This window comes from Salvelinus sp. IW2-2015, unplaced genomic scaffold (genome assembly GCF_002910315.2).
Source record: "Salvelinus sp. IW2-2015 unplaced genomic scaffold, ASM291031v2 Un_scaffold1036, whole genome shotgun sequence".
NCBI lineage: Eukaryota > Metazoa > Chordata > Actinopteri > Salmoniformes > Salmonidae > Salvelinus > Salvelinus sp. IW2-2015.
In genome coordinates, this window is record NW_019942697.1 from 308,191 (window position 1) to 331,587 (window position 23,397).

Below are 23,397 nucleotides of genomic sequence, written 5' to 3' on the forward strand. Positions count from 1 at the left end.
AGACCAGGTACCAGAGGGTAAAGGACCGTTTGTACAGATGGTGAATTAGACCACGTACCAGAGGGTAGAGGACCGCTTTGTACAGATGGTGATTAGACCAGGTACCAGAGGGTAGAGACCGTGTACAGATGGTGAGGTTAGACCAGGTACCAGAGGGTAGAGACCGTTTGTACAGATGGTGAATTAGACCAGGTACCAGAGGAGGGTAAAGACCGTTTTGTACAGATGGTGAATTAGACCAGGTACCAGGGGAAAGACCGTTTTGTACAGATGGTGAATTAGACCAGGTACCAGAGAGGTAGAGACCGTTTTTACAGATGGTGAATTAGACCAGGTACCAGAGGGTAGAGACCGTTTGTACAGATGGTGATTAGACCAGGTACCAGAGGGTAAAGACCGTTTGTACAGATGGTGAATTAGACCAGGTACCAGAGGGTAAGACCGTTTGTACAGATGGTGAATTAGACCATAGGAAGATTCCTGTAGGGCCTTTTTCTCTCATGGTCTGCGAGGAGAGAGAGAGAGGGGATGTAGGGGGGAGCTGGCCTTCGTCCTCACATGCCTGCCTCTCTCTTCTCTCTCTCTTCTCGTCTTGTCTCTGCTCTTCTGTCTCTGTTTCTCTCTTCTCTGCTCTCTCTCTCTCTCTCTCTCTCTTCTTCTCTCTCTCTCTCTTTCTCTCTCCTCTCTGGCTCTCTCTCTCTCTCTCTCTCTCTCCTCTCTCTCTCTCTACTCTCCTCTCTCTCTCTCTCTCTCTCTCTCTCTCTCTCTCTCTCTCAATACAAACAGTACAAAAATAACACTAAACATTACACTCAAAAAAGTTCTAAAAGAATAAAGACATTTCAAATGTCATATCATGTCTATATACAGTGTTGTAATGATGTGCAAATTGTTAAAGTACAAAAGGGAAAATAAATAAACATAAATATGGGTTGTATTTACAATGGTGTTTTTTCTTCATTGGTTGCCCTTTTCTTGTGGCAACAGGTCACTTGCTGCTGTGATGGCACACTGTGGTATTTCACCCAATAGATATGGGAGTTTATCAAAATTTGATTTATTTTTCGAATTCCTTGTGGATCTGTGTATTCTGAGGGAAATATGTGTCTCTAATATGGTCATACATTTGGCAGGAGGTTGGGAAGTGCAGCTCAGTTTCCACCTCATTTTGTGGGCAGTGTGCACATAGCCTGTCTTCTCTTGAATACCAGGTCTGCCTTTCTCAATAGCAAGCCTATGCTCACTGAGTTTGTACATAGTCAAAGATTTCCTTAATTGTGGGTCAGTCACAGTGGTCAGGTATTCTGCCACTGTGTACTCTCTGTTTAGGGCCAAATAGCATTCTAGTCTGCTCGGTTTTTGTACATTTTTTCTAATGTGTCAAGTAATTATACTTTTGTTTTCTCGTGATTTGGTTGGGTCTAATTGTGTTGCTGTCCTGGGGCTCTGTGGGGTGTGTTTGTGTTTGTGTTTGTGAACAGAGACASAGGACCAGCTTACTTAGGGGACTCTTCTCCAGGTTAATTTCTCTGTAGGTGATGGCTTTGTCATGGAAGATTTGGGAATTGCTTCCTTTTAGATGGTTGTAGAATTTAAGGTCTCTTTTCTGGATTTTGATGATTAGCTGGTATCGGCCTATTTCTCCTCTGCATGCATTATTTGGTGTTTTATGTTGTACACAGAGGATGTTTTTGCAGAATTCTGCAGGCAGAGTCTCAATTTGGTGTTTGTCGCATTTTYTGAATTCTTGGTTGGTGAGCGGACCCCAGACCACACAACCATGAAGGGCAATGGGTTCTATAACTGATTCAAATATTTTTAGCCAGATCCTAATTGGGATGTGAAATGTTATGTTCCTTTTGATGGCATAGAAGGCCCTTCTTGCCTTGTCTCTTATATCATTCACAGCTTTGTGGAAGTTACCTGTGGCCCTGATTTTTAAGCTGAGGTATTTTTTGTTTTTGGGTGCTCTACGGCAACGGGGTCAAGATGGAATGTGTATTCGTGGTCCTGTCAACTGGACCATTTTTGGAACACCATTATTTTTAGCCCAGGTCTGACAGAATCTGTGCAGACGTTCTCGGTGCTGCTGTAGGCCCTCCTTGGTTGGGGACAGAAGCACCAGATCATCAGCAAACAGTAGACATTTGACTTCAGATTCTAGGAGGGTGAGGCCGGGGGCTGCAGACTGTTCTAGTGCCCTCGCCAATTCGTTGATATATATGTTGAAGAGGGTGGGGCTTAAGCTGCATCCCTGTCTCAACCCCTGGCCCTGCGGAAAGAAATTTGTGTTTTTTGCCAATTTAACCGCACACTTGTTTTTGTACATGGATTTTATAATGTCGTATGTTTTTCCCCCAACACCACTTCCCATCAATTTGTATAGCAGACCCTCATGACAAATTGAGTCAAAAGCTTTTTTWAAATCAACAAAGCATGAGAATACTTTTTCTTTGTTTTGGTTTGTTTGTTTTTCAGTTAGGATGTGCAGGGTGAACACGTGGTCTGTCGTACAGTAATTTGGTAAAAAGCCAATTTCACATTTGCTCAGTACATTGTTTTCGCTGAAGAAATGTACAAGTCTGCTGTTAATGATAATGCAGAGGATTTTCCCAAGGTGGCTGTTGACGCATATCCCACAGTAGTTATTGGGGTTCAATTTGTCTCCACTTTTGTGGATTGGGGTGATCAGTCCTTGGTTCCAAATATTGGGGAAGATGCCATAGCTGAGGATGATGTTAAAGTAAAGTATAGCCAATTGGAATTTGTGGTCTGTATATTTTATCATTTAATTTAGGATAACTTCAACACCACAGGCCTTTTTGCGTTGGAGGGTTTGTGTTTTGTCCTGTAGTTCATTCAATGTAAATGGAGAAGCCAGTGGGTTCTGATAGCCTTTAATAGTTGATTCTAAGATGTGTATTTGATCATGTATATGTTTTTGCTGTTTGTTCTTTGTTATAGAGCCAACAACAACCTTCATCAAACCATTTGTCATTGTTGTTAATTTTCTTAGGTTGTCTGCTTGACATTTTTAGATATGAATGGGAAGCTGAGAGGTCAAATATACTGTTTATATTTTCTAGTGTGGACCTTCACTATTACAGTGGAACATTTTGTCCAGGAAATTGTCTAGAAGGGATTGAATATGTTGTTGCCTAATTGTTTTTTGCTAGATTTCCACATTCCTTTCCTTCCATCTATAGCTTTTCTTAATATTATTCAGTTCCTTTGACTTTGATGCCTCATGATTGAGCATAGCTCTGTTCAAGTAGAGTGTCAGTGGACTGACTTTGAACGCTCTAAGAGACTCTGGGTTGAGGTCAGTGATAAAGTAGTCTACAGTACTACTGCCAAGAGATGAGCTATAGGTGTACCTACCAAAGGAGTCCCCTCGAAGCCTACCATTGTCTATGTACATACCCAGTGTCCGACAGAGCTGCAGGAGTTGTGATCTATTTATGTTGGTTATGTTGTCGTAGTTGTGTTAAGGGGGCATATGCGGGGGAGGGACTGCTATCACCTCCAGGTATGTGTTTGTCCCCCTGTGTGCTGAGGGTGTCAGGTTCTTGTCCAGTTCTGGCATTTAGGTCGCCACAGACCTAGTACATGTCCCTGGGCCTGGAAATTGTTGATCTCCCCCTCTAGGATGGAGAAGCTGTCATCGTTAAAGTATGGGGATTCTATTGGGGGGATTTAGGTAGCACACATAAGGACATTTGTCTCTTTTGAGATCATTTCCTTATTCATTTCTAGCCAGATGTAAAATGTTCCTGTTTTGACTAATATAATAGAGTGGGTTAGGTCTGCTCTATACCAAATTAGCATACCCCCTGAGTCTCTTCCCTGTTTCACACCTGGTAGTTTGGTGGATGGGACTAACCGCTCTCTGTAACCTAGAGGGCAACCAGTGGGTACGTCTCCTCTATACCATGTTTCTTGTAAGATGACAATGTCTGTATTTCCAATTTCTTTGATGAGGTCTGGGTTCCTGCTCTTTTGGCCAAAGGCAGATGACCTCAGACCTTGTATATTCCAGGATGAGATAGTAAAAGCTTTGTGTTCCATAGTGTCTAGTGTTGTTTTGGTGTGGTTTAGGCCCCGGACCATCACAGTAGATGTGAGCAGAATACGTTGAGCATCTGATACARAACTCTTAGGTCGCAGGATGAGGATTGGGTGGGTGTAATAGTGGGTGTTGGGCCTGTTGCCCTGCTCACGGCCTGGGAATATGTCCTGCTGTCATGTTGAGGTCCTTGGGGCGGGGCGCATGGGGTGGACAGAAGGGGCATAGGTCTGATATGGGCGGCCTATATAGGGTGTGACCAAGGTTTGCTTGATGTGGGTTCTCTCGGTGCAAATCGTTTTCAGGTCTGGGAGGGTGTCTCGCTAGTCTGGGCGGGGTATCCGTTGGGATTGCTGTCTTGTAGAGGTGGACCTGGTCGTAAAGGCTGTTCAAGTCCAGGGTGGAGTGGTGGGCCAGGTAGACATCAGGTTTTGAGGCACAGTCCCGGGAAATGRTTGCATTCACCCGCTGTATGGAGGCAGGGGGAAAATCTTTTTGTGGTAGCAGGGCAGAGATAACCACTTGTGCGTTGGGGAAAGTGGAAGAAGCTTTTTCAATCACTCCCTTGAGTGCTTTTGCCACCCTTTCTTGCTGGGCCCTTAAGTCATTTGTGCCCATGTTAATTATGATGTGGCTTGGGGCCCCTAGTCTGTCCTCTGACTCAATGATCAAGTTTGCAGATGACACAACAGTTGTAGGCCTGATTACCAACAATGACGAGACAGCCTACATGGAGGAGATGAGGGCCCTGACAGAGTGGTGCCAGGAAAATAACCTCTCCCTCAACGTCAACAAAATGAAGGAGCTGATTGTGGACTTCAGGAAACAGCAGAGAGAGCACTCCCCTATCCACATTGATGGGACCACAATGGAGAAGGTGAAAAGCTTCAAGTTCCTCGGCACACACATCACCGACGATCTGAAATGGTCGACCACACAGACGGTGTGGTGAAGAAGGTGCATCAGCGTCTCTTCAACATCAGGAGGCTGAAGAAATTTGACTTGGCCCCTAAGAACCTCACAAACTTTTACAGATGCACAATTGAGAGCATCCTGTCGGCCGGATAACCGCCTGGTATGGCAAATGCACTGCCCTCAATCGCAGCGCTCTCCAGAGGGTGGTGCGGTCTGCCCAACGCATCACCYGGGGCACACTGCCTGCCCTCCAGAACATCTACAGCACCCGATGGCACAGGAAGCCCAAAAAGATGATTAAAGACAACAACCACCCGAGCCACTGCCTGTTCACCCAGTACAGGTGCGTCAAAGCTTGTACGGAGACACTGAAAAACAGCTTCTATCTCATGGCCATCAGACTGTTAAATAGACATCACTAGCCGGCTACCACCCGGTTACTCATCCCTGTACCTTCGAGGCTGCTGCCCCATATACATAGACATGGAATCACTGGTCACTTTAATAATGTTTACATACTGCTTTACTCATCTCATATGTATATACTGTATTCTATTTACTGTATTTTAGTCAATGCCACTTCGACGTTGCTCAATCTAATATTTATATATGTTTTAAGTCCATCATTTTACCTTTACTTTTAAACACCCAGAAAAGGCTACTCTCCTTGATGTTATCTTCACAAATAATCTTGATAGGTATCAGTCTGGTGTTTTCTGTAATGGCCTTAGTGATCTCTGTTTTACAGCCTGTGTTCGTAATGGCTACTCAGTGAAACGACCTGTCCTGATTTGTCATAGACGCTTGCTAAAAAACTTTAATGAGCAAGCCGTCCTTCATGAACTGGCCTCTGTAAAATGGTATAGAATCAGCTTGATCCCCTCTCTCGAAGACGCTTGGACCTTCTTTTTTGATATTTTCAGTGGTATTGTTAACAAACACGCCCCCATAAAGAAAATGAGAATTAAAAACAGGTTCAGCCCCTGGTTRGACCGTGATCTMGCAGAGTTACTCCACCTCAAGAATTGCATTTGGCAAAAGGCTCGGCACACGCATACTCAGGCTGACTGGCTATCGTTCAGGKAAAMGAMAAATAAGTGCACTCAGGCTATCCGGAAGGCCAAAGTTAGTTACTTTAAGGAGCAGTTCTCTCTCTGTAGGTCTCACCCCAAGATGTTCTGGAAAACAGTTAAAGACCTGGAGCATAAACCCTCCTCCTCACAGCTGCTCATGTCCCTTATTGTTGATGATGTGGTTGTTACTGACATGAAGCACATGGCTGAGCTCTTTAATAATCACCACTTCATTAAGTCAGGATTCCTATTTGACTCAGCCATGCCTCCTTGCCCAACCAACATTTCCTCATCTCCCACCCCTTCTAATGRGACTATCCCCGATGCTTCTCCTTCTTTTTCCCCTGCCCCGCTACAAAGTTTCTCCCTGCAGGCGGTCACTGAGTCCGAGGTGCTAAAGGAGCTCCTMAAACTTGACCCRAAAAAAKKWRRMYGTCAGATGGTTTAGACCCMTTCTTCTTTAAGGTTGCTMCCCCTATCATCYCCAAGCCRATCTCTRTYACCTMTTTAACCTGTCTCTCCTRTCTGGGGAGGTTCCCATTSCTCGGAAGGCAGCCACAGTTCATCCTTTATTTAAAGGYGGAGATCAAGCTGATCCTAACTGTTATAGGCCTATTTGTATTTTTCCCTGTTTATCAAAAGTGTTGGAAAAACTTGTCAATAATCAACTGACTGCCTGTCTTGATGTCTATAGTATTCTCTCTGGTATGCAATCTGGTTTCTGCTCAGMTTATGGATGTGTCACTYCAACCTWAAAGGTCCTKAATGATGTCACCATTGCKCTTGATTCTATGCAATGTTGTTATTTTTATTGACTTGAACAAAGCTTTTGATACYGTYSACCATTCCATTCTTYTGYGCCGGCTAAGGASTATTGGTGTCTCTGAGGGGTCTTTGGCCTGGTTTGCTAATTGCCTCTCTCAAAGAGTGCAGTGTATAAAGTCAGAAAATCTGCTGTCTCAGCCACTACACCAAGGGAGTACCCCAAGGCTCAATCCTAGGCCCCAKACTCTTCTCAATTTACATCAACAACATAGCTCAGGCAGTAGGAAGCTCTCTCATCRYTTTATATACAGATGATACAGTCTTATACTCAGCTGGRCCCTCCCCGGATTTTGTGTTAAATGCTCTACAACAAAGCTTTCTTAGTGTCCAACAAGCTTTCTCTACCCTTAACCTTGTTCTGAACACATCCAAAACAAAGGTCATGTGGTTTGGTAAGAAGAATGCCCCTCTCCCCACAGGTGTGATTACTACCTCTGAGGGTTTAGAGCTTGAGGTAGTCACCTCATACAAGAACTTTGGAGTATGGCTAGACGGTACACAGTCCTTCTCTCAGCACATATCAAAGATGCAGGCTAAAGTTAAATCTAGACTTGCTTTCCTCTATTGTAATCGCTCCTCTTTCACCCCAGCTGCCAAACTAACCCTGATTCAGATGACCATCCTACCCATGCTAGGTTACGGAGACATAATTTATAGATCGACAGGTAAGGGTGCTATCGAGCGGCTAGATGTTCTTTACCCTTCGGCCATCAGATTTGCCACCAATGCTCCTTATAGGACACATCACTGGACTCTATGCTGCTATGTAAACCCACTGGTTGATGCATATTTATAAAACCCTCTTAGGCCTCACTCCCCTCTATCTGAGATATCTACTGCAGCCCTCATCCTCCACATACAACACCCGCTCTGCCAGTCACATTCTGTTAAAGGTCCCCAAAGCACACACATCCCGCGGTTCGCTCCTCTTTTCAGTTCGCTGCAGCTAGCGACTGGAATGAGCTGCAACAAACACTCAAACTGGACACTGGGAGGTGACTGCAGGACAGTTTGAAGAGGTGTAATCAGACTCATTCAGGATGTGGGAGTTGTCACAGAGCGAGATCCTTTCCTGCTGTTCTCTCTCTTTGATCCCTGAAAAGTCCTGCTGGAACTGCATGAGGATGCCCTGTACGATTACTGTCTGTCCCAGACTTGTACACGTTGACAGAGGTTGTTACAATTTCCTCAATGTCTAGTATTCTGAGTTTCCACCCTGGGCCAATATCCTCTCTCTTGACATAGGGGTAGTGTGCTCTTATAGCACTGTGCCATGCCAGGGGATGGTCTGTGTGGAAAATGATGTTGCTTACGTTCGCCCTCTTTGTAGCGGTCAGCGAATACTGTCCCGGGATTGTCTTTGAGGAGTTTGGGGTTTTTGTACTTATGAAACCCATGTTTAGGCTCAAGAATTTCCACACCTCTCACTTCAGACGTCAGCGCTAATTGAAGTTGCAGCCTGGTCAGTTCTGTCCTAGCAGCTTGGTAACTTTGTAGCCTTATTTATTAGACTTTATAGAACAAAATTACCTAGAGATTATTGTCTTTTACTTTTTGGCTTCAGAAGTAGGTTCAGACTGAATATTATTCACTCAGTTTTGTGTTGGATGGTATTTCCAGCTTCCGCTGTGTTTCTTCTGCAGGGTTTAGGTTTGTTAGAAGTTTTTTCTTGATTGTCCTCGGTAGTAATAGTCCATTCAGGTAATTTTGTCCAATATCAAGGTTTTAGGTATGACATTTTGATTTGATGTTGAAGTTAGTATCCTGTATAAGTTCTGGGCTCCCCTGCATGGAGGGACAAGAACTTCTGCTCTCCTCCAGCAGAGACACAACTTGGCCCTTGACAATGAGGCTCCCTCCTTTAGTCGTTACCTCAACTCTCACTCCGGTCTGACCTGAGTCTTTCGCTCTCTCAATTCAATTCAATAGGGCTTCCTTGGCATGAGAAACATAATGTCTTCCTCTTAGGGCTTCATTTGTCAAAAGTGCGTGCGCACAAAAACTACTTTCAACCTTGTGTGTGACAGTTTTCTCGCAAACGGTTGGTATTTATAAATGTTTGAACTTGACAGAAAAGTGTGCACATCTCCACGAGAATCTCAGACCATGCATACATACACACAACTTCAAGTGGGATCAATCTCAGACCATACATACATTCACACAACTTCAAGTGGGATCAATCTCAGACCATGCATACATACACACAACTTAAAGTGAGATCAATTGTATTGCAAGCGACTATTGGAATTTTGAGGGAAATGGAGGTGTTTGATGCATGGGAATTCTAATAATGGTCGGCCAATAAAAACAGAAGGTAGGCCTAATGTGAAAACAGATGTATTTGCCGTTGGGGAAGGAGATTGTATAGCAGCATATTGCCGGATATGTTTCTATTACTTTTATTATGAAGGACTAAATCATTATCATATTACAGGACATGTCTTTTATTATGAAGGACTGAATCATAATCATATTACAGGACATGTCTTTTATTATGAAGGACTGAATCATAATTCATATTACAGGACATGTCTTTTATTATGAAGGACTGAATCATAATCATATTACAGGACATGTCTTTTATTATGAAGGACTGAATCATAATCAATTACAGGACATGTTTTTTATTATGAAGGACTGAATCATAATCATATTACAGGACATGTCTTTATTTATGAAGGACTGATCATTATCATATTACAGGACATGTCTTTTATTATGAAGGACTGAATCATAATCATATTACAGGACATGTCTTTTATTATGAAGGACTAAATCATTATCACATTACAGGACATGTCTCTCCTTATCTGACATGACTGGTTTATCCCACTACACATAAAATATAGGCTACCATTTATCCATCCTCATTTAATAGCCAAACATGCTTGAAAGTAAATAAACCAGTAGCCCTATTTAATATATTTGACAGTATGGGTAGGCTACAGTATTGCTGTGTGATAGGAGCTCAGCGTCGAAGCCTATAACAAGGCAGGAGATAGAAACACAATCACTGATAAATAAAATATTCAACAACAATTAATATTTTCCATAGAGTGTGTGTCCTGCCCCTAGGCTCCCCACAACAGCATGAAATTATTGGATCTCAGCCCCGCTCTCAAATCCCAAATAGGTTATTCCAGCCCCACACTCAGACTATGACTCACCCCCGTCACCTCCGAATTAGGTACTTCAGCCCCGCTACCACATCCTCAGGACCTCCGCCTGCACCGATAAACGAATAGACAGCCGCTCTCCAAATGCCCGAAATAGGACTACAAAACCCCTCTCCTGACCGGATCTGGCTCGCACTCTCTCCACATCCGAAAACGAGATCAGCCCTCTTCCAATCCGAATATGGACCTCAGCCACTCTCCAACCCGAACTAGAACCTCAGCCTACTCTCCAATCGAAAGAGTCCAGCCCCTCATCCACCAATCGAATAGGAGCTCATGCCCCTTCTTCCCAATCCCGAATCAGACTAGCCTCCTAATCGAAAGGCAGCCCCTCCATTTCCGAACTAGGCCTCCAGCCCTTCTCCAAACCGAATAGGACTCAGCCCCGTCCCAAATGCCGAATAGGACTCAGCCCTCTCCAAAATCCGAATAGGACTCAGCCCCTCTCCAAATCCCAATAAGGAACTCAGCCCCTCTCCCAAATCCGAACTCAGTCCCTCTCCAATCCGAATAGGACTCAGCCCTCTCTCTCAAATCCGAATAGAGACTTCAGCCCCTCTCCAAATCCGAATAAGCCGCATACGCCCTCTCCTTCAAATCCAAGAATAGGACTCAGCCCCTCTCCAATCCCCATAGAACTCAAAGGACTCAGCCTCTCCAAATCCGAATAGACTCAGCCCTCTCAAACCGAAAATAGGACTCAGCCCTTCTCTAACTCCGAATAGGACTCAGCCCTCTCCAAATCCAAAGGCTGCAGCCCCCTCTCAAATCCGAATAGGACTCAGCCCTCTCCAAAGTCCCGAATAGGACCAGCTCCTTCCAAACGATAGCCGCCGTCAATCCAAGGGCTCAGCCCCTCTCCAAATCCCGCTAATAGGTTTACTCATGCCCTTCTCCAACACTCCCCGAATATCGAACCAGCCCTCTCCAATTCCGAACTCCAAGACGTCACCCTCCTCTTAAATCCGGAATCAGTGACTTAGCACCTCTCAAATCCGATATAGTCCCTCCAGCGCCCTCTCTCAAATCCGAATCAGCGACTCCACGCCCTCTCCAATAATCCACGAAATAGGACCTCAGCGGCCTCTCCAAAAGTCCCAAGGAAGGAACCAGCCCTCTCCTAAATCCGAATTATGATTCTAGTCCCCTCTCCAAATTCACGAATTAGGATCTCAGCCGTTTTCCCCTCAAATCCATCAGGCACTCAGCCCCTCTCCAAACCTCCGACATAGCCCTCACCGCTCCAATCCGATCACGCGACTCGCACGGCCTTCTCCAACATCCCGAATCGCGCCACCCAGCTCCTCTCCTCCCAACATACGCGAAGATAGGCCTCGCCCCTCCCAATCCGAAATAGGACTCAGCACCATCTCCAATCCGACAATAAGGACTACAAGCCCCTCTCCTCAAATCCGTAATAGGACTCAGAACCACTCACTTCAAATCCAATAGGTTACTGCAATACGACTGAGCGTCACAAAATCCTCTCTCAGTTCCGATGCACCTGTCAAATGGTCCCCCTAAAGACCCCCCGTATGCACAACCCTCCCCCCAAAGGTTCACCCCAACCAAGCGCCGGCCCGAAGAATGTTAGGCACCTTGTTCTACTCTGTTCCACCCCCCCCCCACCACAAACGCCCAACACTTGATTTCACACTTCGAGACTCGATCAACTGGACATCCTCCCAAATCCAAATAGAGGTGTTCCGTAACCTCTCATACCACCATACGGACTCTTAGCGCACAACATCCGAATAGGACCTCAAGCCTTCACGAATAAGGCCCAGTCCCTAATCCAAAAATGCCAAATAGCGCTACACGCCCCGCTCCACTCAATCGCGAATAGCTCAGTCACTACTCATTCCAAACTAGACTCTAGCCCTCTCCAATCCAAATAGGTACTACGAAGCCGCCGCTCTCAGAATTCCAAATTGGACTCAGCCCTCGCTCATCCGTCGGACTCAGCCCTCTCCTAAAATCCACACGACTCAGCCCCCTCTCCAACATCAATCTAGGACCTCCTTCTCCATCCAATAGGACTCCCAGCCCCTCTCCCACAGGAGGCCAAATGGAGGACCAGCCCCTCTCCCAACCTCCAATAGGACTCAGCCCTTCGGCCAACTCAAACCTAGGACTCCACGCCCTCCTCCACATCCGATATAACTCAGCACCCTCTCCCGAATCTCCAAAGGACTCAGCCCTCCTCCCAACCTCCAAATAGCGACGTAACCCGCCCCTCTTCATCATCCCGAAGTTAGGACTCAGCCCTTTTCTCCAAATATCCAAATAGGGACTCAGCCCCTCGCTCCAAACTCCGAATAGGACTCCAGCCTTCATACCAAATCCCCAACTGGACAAACCACAGTCTACTTAATTACACAACGGTTAAAAAATGCCGAGGATGCTATTCGCTTTAATGCTTTATCCTGTACTATTATTTATGGTTCTCTCTAAGTTCAGGTGAACTATAGAACTTATTGATTATGACTGCTCACTAACCATAGTACAATTGTTAAGACTCCCCATTAACCACCACGTTCTGTTTGTTGTTCCTCATTTACCCTGCAACCAACAACTGTGTCTAGTAAGGAGTCTGTAATTCCGTTCTACTGTTCTAGACGATCATAGGTTCGCTGCTTCACTCAGTGACTACGGCAGGCTAATCTTGTATCGCAGTTGTGATACAACACACACACAAAACACACACACACACACCACACACACACACAATGACCACACCCATCACACAACACACACACAACGCACACAGCACCACACGCACCACCCGTCTGTCTCTCGCCCATTCCAAGGTCACCGCCCCGACGATCTTATGAATACACCGCACAAGCCACAGACACCTTGGAACGGTGCTTACTACACTACACGACACAACACACCACATCACACCCAGGTTCCCCAAGGCCCACGCCCACCCACCCCCCCACATGACTTAACACACCACACTACATCACACCACACATTCACCAAACTGACCCACACGGGCATGGGGCCGGCACCCTAACACAATTCCATGGTCTTCCAAGCTCCCACCCACCACACAAACCACACCCAACACAAAAACACCTAATAGGTTCCCCTCAAGACAACCGCACACACACTACAGGCACGTATATCGACCACGACACTACCACACACACACACACCACACACCACACACACACACAACACCACACACCACACACACACCACACCACACCCAACACAACACCACACAACAAACGAAACAACCAACACCACAACACGCTCTCTGTACGGGGGTTTTCTCACGTTACTACTCTAAGGAGGTTTACAATGTTTTTCCTTCATCACTGACGTAGTTCACATCCCGCTCTAGTTATCACACAAGCAGACGACTCCTAACTAGCAGGATAATAAGATATATGCATCTGGAAAGTACTTGCCTTATGAAGTCTCAGCTCAGAGTCCATTATGGTCTGGACTGGTACTGATGTTGTATTGAAGTCTTCAGCTCCAGTCCTATTACGGGTACTGGACTGGTACTTGTGTAAGTGAAGTCATCAGCCTCAGTCCATACGTTCTGGAACTGTACTCGTGTATGATATCTCTCAGCTCCATCATACGGTCTGGACTTGGTTACTGTGTATGAAAGTCTCCCAGCTCCAGTCCATTACGGTCTGGAACTGGTACTGTGTTATGCGAATCTCTCAAGGCCCAGCCATTACGGCTGGGATATGGTACTACTGTATGAAGATCTCCAGCTCAGTCCATTACGGTTGCGGACTGGTTACCTGTGTATGAATCTCAGTCAGTCCATTATGGTCTGGACTTGTACTGTGTAACGAAAGTCTCAGCTTCAGTCCATTTATGGTCTGTACTGGTACTTGTTAGGTACTGTGTTATCCCAAACATCTCAACTCAGTCCATTACGGTCTGGCACGTACTGGATGTATGAAGTCTCAGCTCAGTCTCGTTAACGTACTGGACTGGGACTTGTGTTGAAGTCTTTTTCTGAGATTGCCCCTTATGGTTGGGATGCAGGATTTGACCTTTCCATCTCAGAGCAGTACCAGTTTCTGTACATGTGTTGTGTTGTGTGGTTGTCGTTCTGTCGTCGTGTGTCTGCCTTGTGCTGTGTATGTGTGTGTGTGTGTGTGTGCTGTGTGCCTGTGTGATGTGTAGTGGTGCTGTGTGTATGTCGGTTGGGGTGTGTCTGCTGTGTCATAGTGTCTGTGTTGTGTGTGTGGGTGTTGGATGTGTGTTGTGTGTGTGTTCGTGTGCTGGGTCTTTGTGTTGGGTCTCGTCGTGTGTATGGTGTCTCGCTGTCCTGTCGTTGTTGTGCTGTGTGTGTGTGGTCTGTGTCTGTGTGCTGTGTTCTTGTCTGTTCTGTGTCTGTGTCTGTGTCTGTGTCTGTGTCTGCCCTGTCTGTGTGCTGTGGTTGGAGTGATGTAAGTGTGTGTGTTGTGGATGTGGTGATGGTGTCTGCTGTCTCATGTCGAATCTGCATTTTCTTGGGTGTAAAACTTAGCAATGTGTTCTGTTCTGTGTACTGTCACCCCGTGTCTTGATTGTGTCAGTGCGCTGCCCATGAAAAGTTGCCCCATTGACTCGGAAAATAGTGAGCGTTTATGTGGCCTAAAGAACCCCTCACACACACGAGCGTCCGGTGTGTGCATTGCCCAGACGTTCAGGAGCCCATATGCGTTTTTATTTGCAAAAACTTGATACTTATACATAATCTCCAAAACTTTAAACACCATCTCTGACATAAATGGAATAGAATCTCCCAGAAGTATATCTCATGTCATTTGGTCAGCTGTGTGATCAGCTTCTGTGTTCATACGTGTTCAAAAAAATGGAGAGTTCCGACCTCCCGAGTGGCGCCGCGGTCTAAAGGCCGTGCATCGTAGGGCTAGAGGCGTCACTACAGACCCGGGTTCGATTCTGGGTGTTAAGAGCGTGGGTTTCGGTGGGTCATGTTTCAGAGGACACATGACTCGACCTTCGCCTTCCGATCCCGTTGGGAAGTTGCAGCGACAAGCGACAAGATCGAATTGGTGGAGGAAAAAGGTGGTACGTTTTTTTTTTAAATAATAATAATAAATTTGAAAAAATTGAGGGTTCCCGGAAAAATCTAACGTCTCTCACCCTCCGCAAAAGGAAATTCTCAGCCAATCTAACTACTGCATCTCAGAGTCCCATCAGTGTGCTTCCATCATGCTCCACATTCCCTTCTGCTGTTGCCCTGTGGCAGGTACCTAGAAGCCAACACCACGTAAATAGAATAAACCTCAAACTTACTGGTTTTTCGAGTCAGCTGATTGGTGGAGGTCGATGTCACCTGTTCCTTTGATCCCTTTGTAGTCCCGCCTCTCCGAAGATGCGTCGCTCTCTCTTTTGCCGGTGTCCGTGTTCCCGCCATGCCCCCCGTGAAGGGGCTTCCTCCCTCCACCTGGGCTCCAGCTTACCCCTCTCCTCACAGACATATGACCCCTCTCCGTCTCCATCTCTTTGCTGCTCTGCCGAAGGAGTTCTGGAGTTTCTCTGCTTCTCCTCTGGTTTGCTCCACGGTTTCTGTCTCTTCTTCTACCCAGACCGTCTGCAGCCCTCCCTGGCTTGGTCTGTATGTCAGTTTGAGGATCACCGTTTTGGTGGAGTGTTCAGAGTAAGGTCAGACAGTCCTGTTTTGGAGCGAGTGGAGAAGAAAAAAAGTGAATCACCAGTGGAGATAAGGAGAATCTTAGCTGTCCATGTTGCTTCTCCTGCTGCTGGGCACCTCTTCCCTCAGACTTTCTTTTCCTCCTTAAGGTTTCCCTTAGTCCTGTAGCTAGCTAGCTAGCGAGGAGGGAGGGTGACGGATGGGAGAAGTGTACTCAGGACCTACCAGAAACAGTATCAGGGATGTCCCAGTAGACTAAAGTAGGCTGGGAGCTCCACAGACACAAAGCTGGATCAGTTCCCATGGATCACAGCCAAGACGCTTTCACAATAACGATGTGCTCTACTTCAAATCTCCAGCTGAAAGGAGAAAGGCTGAGAAACCATCGAACTTTTCTATTTCTGTTTGTGTCTGTCTTCCCTCCCTCTAAATCTTTAAAACACAGACGTTTCTCTTCTCTTCCTCCCGCTTTCTTCCAATCATTCTTTCTTTCCTTTCTTAGTCCAGCCACCCAAACATGCCTGTTGCCTGCATTGCAATCTCTCCCTGACAGATTATTTTTCTTGTGGAGAAAGCGAGCAGCTCTTTAGACTCAACAATGCCAAGGAGGGGGTGACCGGGGTGGCCGTGTGTTTCAAAGCTTCCTGTCGTTTGGTTCGGACGGAGTGAGAAACAACATTTCCCTCTAGAAAAGGTCACTCCTAAGAGGGGTTAGGAGTTTCCGAGCGCCACTGGCCGATACGTCAACTATATCTTTTCTTTCTTTCTTTTTTATTATTCTCATCCATCCATCCAGGAGTCAATGCTGGGAGTCACGTTTTAGTCCTGATGGATATTGGTTTGGATTAGATGCAGAGATGTACAGTATGTTACCAATATATCCATACATTACCAATATATCCATACATATTACCGCATTATTATCCATACAATACCATTATATGAATTTACATTACCATTATATCCATACAATACCCATTATATGAATATTATTACCATTATATCCATACATTCACCATTATATCCATACCAATACCATTTATGAATACATTACCAATATATCAAATACATTACCATATATCCATACTACCATTATATCCAGACATTACCATTATATCCATACATTACCTTATATCCAGACAATACCATTATATCCATACATACTATATATCCTACAATACCATTATACTCCATACATTACTAATATATCCATTAACTAATACCATTATATCCATTACATTACCATTATATCCATGACATTAGCCCATTATATCCATACATTACCATTATATCCATACATTACTAATATATCCATACATACCATTATATCCATACATCTAATATATCCATACAATACCATTATATCCCATACATTACCATTTATATCTATTCATTACCCATTATATGAAGTACATTACCAATATATCAATTAACAATTACCATTATATCCATACAATACCATTATATGAATACATTACCCATTATATCCTACATTACCATTATTATGAATACATTCCATTAATCTATACATTACCATTATATCCATACATTTACCAACTATCGCCATACGATTACCCATTTATATCCATTACAATACCATTATATCCATAACATTACCATTATATCGATAAATTACCATGTATTATGAATACATTACAATATATCAATACATTACCCATTATATCCATACATTACCATTATATGAATACAGTACCATTTATATCTACCATACCATTATACTATACATTGACCGATTATATCCATACATACCAATATCGCATCATTACCATTATATCATACTATTACATTATATGAATACATTACCACTATAATCAATATACCATTATTCAACAATACTATATTACCATTATATCCATCTTACCATTTAATATCCATACATTACTAATATATCGATACAATACCATATATCCATACAGACTAATATATCCATTACATATACCATTATATTGATAATTACCGATGTAATATCATACCTTATATACCATTATATGAATACATTATATCCGATAAATATCCTTATAGATACATTAACCTAATTCAATACTCAATTACATATATGCAATATATTTACCTATATCAAACATTACCAATTATTATTATCTCATACAATTACCAATTATATATCATTACCAATATCAATTACACCATTATATCGCAATAACCATTACCTAATATACCTACCCCTTATACCACAACTACTCTCATTATATCCAACATACCATTATATCCATAACATTACTCCAACTTATCCAATCTCACACATTACCATTATATCCTAATTACTATAATATATCCAATAATACCATATATCCATACATTACCATTATATCGCATACTTACCATTATATCCATACATGTACCATTAATTCAATAAACAATATCTCAATTACAATAACCATTATATCAATACATTACCCAATATTATCCATGTCACATGACCATTCTATATCCAGTACATTACCATATATACTCATACATTACCATTGTATATGAGTGACAGTGTGTACCAATTATATCCATACATTACCCATAATGGGTGACAATATACGTATACATTACCATTACTATCACGAGTACATTGACCATTATATGCTACGCATACATTACCATATATATCTTTACAATTACCATTATTATCCATTTACATTACCAATATATGCTATACATTACCATTATATCCAATTACAATACCATTATATCCATACATTACTTATACGTACTACATTACCATTAGATCCCATACGTACCATTATATCCATTACATTACCAGTATATCCATTTACATACCATTATATCCATACGAATTACCATTATATCCCATACATTTCATTTGAGCTGAGGCCCGAGGCAGCAGGTTTCTCAGTCTGATCCCTCTGCAAGTCGATCTGTCAGTTGGTTTTATTTAGGTTGTTTCAGGGGGGAGAGATAACAATGTCTATGTTAAGGCGAAGTTGGTTGTTTAATCCAGTCTGGGTGATACTCAACTCTAAAATCTGGGTGTTCTGTTCTTCTCCCTATTGAAGCGTGTACGGTAGAAACATTGGTGCTGTAGATTCTGGGGTTAGAGTAAAGCGGTTGTTGTCATGAGAGGAGCTGAATCTCCGCTGGTTCTGTCTCCAGACCCGTTGCAGTGTCCAGGTCTGAACACTTACCACCTGAAAGAAGAAGAGAAAGAAGAAGATCTGTTAACTGAATTCATTTCTACCCTCCCTGTATTCATCTGTAAACTGAAGTTCATTTCTGACCCTCCCCTGTATTCATCTGTAAACTGAATTGCATGTCTTACCCTCCCTGTATTCATTTGTAAAACTGAATTCAGGTCTACCCTTCCTGAACTCACCTGGATGCTATGCAAACTGAAACTAATTCATTTCTACCTTCCCTGTATTCATCTGTAAACTGAATTCATGTCTTACCCTCTCTGACTCACTGATGTTATTCATTTGTAAACTGAATTCATTTCTACCCTCCCTGTTTCATCTGTAAACTGAATTCATGGCTACCCACTCTGACTCACTTGATTGTAGTCATTTGTTAAACTGAATTCATGTCTTACCCTTCCTGACGCACTGATGTCATTCTTTGGTAAAACTTGAATTCATGTCTACCCTCCCTGATTCATCTGTAAACTGAATTCATGTCTACCCTCTCTGACTCACTGATGTAAATTCATTTGTAACTGAATCATTTCGACCCTCCCTGTAGCATCTGTAAACTTGAATTTCATGTCTACCCACTCTGACTCACTGATGTATTCATTGTAAACTGAATTCATGTCTACCCTCCTACTCACTGATGTATTCATTGTAAACTGAAAGTCAGTCTACCCTTCCTGGCTCACTGAATGTATTCAACTGTAAAAACTGAATTCATTTCTACCCTCCCTGTATTCATCTGTAAACTGAATTCTTTCTACCCTTCCTGACTCCGACTGGATGGATTCATCTGTAAACTGAATCATTGGTTACTAACCCTCCTACTCTGAACTGATGTATCTCTGTAAACTGAATTCAATTTCTTACTCAAGACTCCTGCATTATTCATCTTAACTGAATTCATTTCTACCTTCATAGACTCACGTGATGTATTCTTAATTCTTGAAACTGAATTCATTTCTACCTCCATTGAAGTACTGATGATTCATCTGAAACTGAATTCAATTGTTACCCTCCATGACTCATGATGTATTCATCTGTAACCTGAATTCATTTCTAGCTCGCATGCTCACTGATGTCTTTCTTTACTTAATTCATTATTTCTACTGTCCCATGACTCTGATGTTCATCTGTAAACTGAATTCATTTCTACTACTCTCTATGTATTCATCTGTAAACTTGAATCATTCCATGTATCCTATTCATTTAACTCTTTTACCTACGTCGTTATTCATCTACTGATTGTATTCTAGCCTGTTCTGTAGTATTCTCCCAAGAAATGATGACCTGGAATGGAAGGCTCAAAACGGTTTATCTATCATGGATTTAATGATGATGTCAGTCCTTCATCCCATAGTCTGTTATCCAATCTGAGTAGTGGTTACATTCTCGCCGGCATTTGTATCCAAAAAGGGGGGGAAAAACACTGTATATTGTTCACTGCTTGATTGCGTTAAAAATGCAATGTTTCTCTCTGCCGTGGAAAGATGCTGTAATTCACGGGAATTAGCTTTAAAATAGACATTTCTTTCAGCTCTTGGTAACATGATGTAGAATAGCGAGATTTATATATGAAACTGCCATTTTTCTCTTTGCCCCATGCGAAAATGTGTGAGTGATAGTCAGTGTGCTGGCGAACTGCGGTGTGCCACCTGATACCAATTGCTTATACAGAAAGAGGAGTGGCATTTCCAATGCTTCCTAGGTTGACACTCTTAGAAGTAAAGATGCTTGAAGAACCTTTTAGCCACACCAACAAACCCTACAGGTCAAAATGTGTCTTTTGTTAGCCTCATTGAAACTGCCAAAACTGTCCGTGTTTAATCTAACATGTTGATGACAAAACAACAGAAACAGATGTTGTATGAATGACATATTACGAGAAGAGAGAGAAGAGACGAGAGAGAAGAGAGAGCAGAGAGAGAGAGAGAGAGGAGAGAAGAGAGAGCAGAGAGAGAGAGGAGAGAGAGAGAGAGAGGAACGAGCGAAAAAGCTTTATTAAGAGTTGTGAACATGAGAAGGATAACCCCAGTGTTCTCCTACAGGTGAAGAAAGTCAGGACTCATTCATGTCAGGAAATCTCACAAAAACGCCTAAAGCTGCCAGCTATTAGCTTTATCTCCATCTGCCTCGGCCCGGTGGTGAGAGGAGATATATGTGTATTGTATTACACTCAGGTGCTGACAAGGTTAATGTGGACTAATGATGAAATGCTTAATGTCTCAGTCTATAAAGGATTACATTAAAGAAGGACAGACATGTTTAAGTTTATAAAGGATTACATTGACAAGGAGGACATTTTTCAGTCTAAAAGGATTACATTAAGCGAGGACAGACATGTTAAGTTTATAAAGGATTACATTAACAAGGGAGGACATGTTTCAGTCTATAAAGGATACATTAAAGAAGGACAGACATGTTTAAGTTTATAAAGGATTACATTAGACAAGGAGGGACATGCTTCCAGTCTATAAAGGATTACATTAAAGAAGGACAACATGTTCAGTCTATAAGGATTACATTAAAGAAGGACAGACATGTTTCAGTCTATAAAGGATTACATTAAGAAGACATACATGTTTCAGTCTATAAAGGATTACATTAAAGAAGGACAGACATGTTTCAGTCTATAAGATACATTAAAGAAGGACAGACATGTCTCAGTCTATAAAGGATTACATTAACGAAGGGCGTGTGTGTTCGGCCGTGTGTGTAAGGAAAAGGACTGCACTGGACTGTGTTTGGCGTTTCCTGTTGGTATTCTTGTACATGCCGAGGAGGAATATAGGACGTGTTTCAGGACCTTTTCAAACGTCTGAGATCGAAGCTCTATTCTAGTGACCAGGCTGGTTTGAAATAGTTACATCATCTATGATATACAGGAATGTTTTCAGACAGTCGGCTCCTCATTGAACAGAACCTCTTCATAATTTATAGTGATAGAGACAGATAACACAGTGGAACAGAACCTCTTCATATGTATTACTGATAGAGACAGATAACACAGTGAACAGAACCTCTCCATAATGTTATTTACTGGATAGAGGACAGATAACAAGTGGAACAGAACCTCTCCTAATGTAGTTACTGATAGAGCAGACTAACAACAGTGGAACAGAAACCCGTCCATAATGTATTACTGATAGAGACAGATAACACAGTGGAACAGAACCTCTTCATAATGTATTACTGAAGAGACAGATAACACAGTGGAACAGAACATTCCATAATGTATTACTGATAGAGACAGATAACACAGTGGAACAAGACCTCTCCATAATGTATTACTGATAGAGACAGATAACACAGTGGAACAGAACCTCTTCATAATGTATTACTGATAGAGACAGTAACACAGTGGAACAGAACCTCTCTCATAATGTATTACTGATAGAGACAGATAACACAGTGGAACAAGAACCTTTCATAATGTATATAATGGATAGAGACAGATAAACACAGGGAACAGAAACCTCTTCATAATTATTACTGATAAGAGACAGACAACACAGTGGAACAAACCTCTTCATAATGTATTACTGATAGAGACAGACAACACAGTGGAACAAACCTCTTCATAATGTATTACTGATAGAGACAGATAACACAGTGGAACAGAACCTTCCATAATGTATTACTGATAGAGACAGATAACACAGTGAACAGAACCTCTTCATAATGTATTACTGATAGAGACAGATAAACAAGTGAACAGGACCTCTCCATAATGTATTACTGATGAAGACAGAAACACAGTGGAACAGAACCACTTCATAATGTATTACTGATAGAGACAGATAACACAGTGGAACAGAACCTTCCATAATGTATTACTGATAGAGACAGACAACACAGTGGAACAGGACCCACTTCATAATGTATTACTATAGAGACAGACAACACAGTGGAACAGAACCTCTCCATAATGTATTCTGATAGAGCAGACAACACAGTGGAACAGACCTCTCATAATGTATTACTGATAGAGACAGATAACACAGTGGAACAGAAACCTCTCATAATGTATACTGATAGAGACAGAAACACAGTGGAACAGGAACCACTTCATAATGTATTACTGATAGAGACAGATAACACAGTGGAACAGAACCTCTCATAATGTATTACTGATAGAGACAGATAACACAGTGGAACAGAACCTTCACATAATTATTACTGATAGAGACAGATAACACAGTGGAACAGAGACCTACTTCATAATGTATTACTGATAGAGACAGATAACACAGTGGAACAAACCTCTTCATCAGACCAGCCTGTTTTCTGAGTCCAAATGGCATCCTGTATTCCCTTTAGTCCACCTACAGGCTCTGGTCAAACGTAGTGCACTTCTGTCTGTATTATAGTGGAAAGGGTGTGGATTTGGGCCATCTGTCCACCACGTGTCTGCTTTCTCTTTGTTCCCGTAAGTAATTGTGACCGCAGGAGAAAAGAAAAGCTCCAGACAAAACGCAGGTGGCGTACTAGTGTGGAGGTATTAGCTGCCGTATAAAAGTCCCCTGTT

The 23,397-nt window shown here is 42.9% G+C and overlaps 1 protein-coding gene across 1 annotated transcript in view; it reads right to left on the reverse strand.

The window, feature by feature from the left end:
- LOC112069511 (synaptopodin-like) overlaps nucleotides 1–18,688 on the reverse strand; it is a 45,236-nt gene extending 26,548 nt beyond the window's left edge. Inside the window, 3 exon segments of the mRNA XM_070438570.1 lie at nucleotides 15,339–15,381; nucleotides 15,383–16,521; nucleotides 18,526–18,688. Of these exon segments, the coding sequence (XP_070294671.1) occupies nucleotides 15,339–15,381; nucleotides 15,383–15,544 (205 nt within the window). The 5' untranslated portion in view covers nucleotides 15,545–16,521; nucleotides 18,526–18,688.
- Between the last annotated feature and the right edge of the window lie 4,709 nt (nucleotides 18,689–23,397).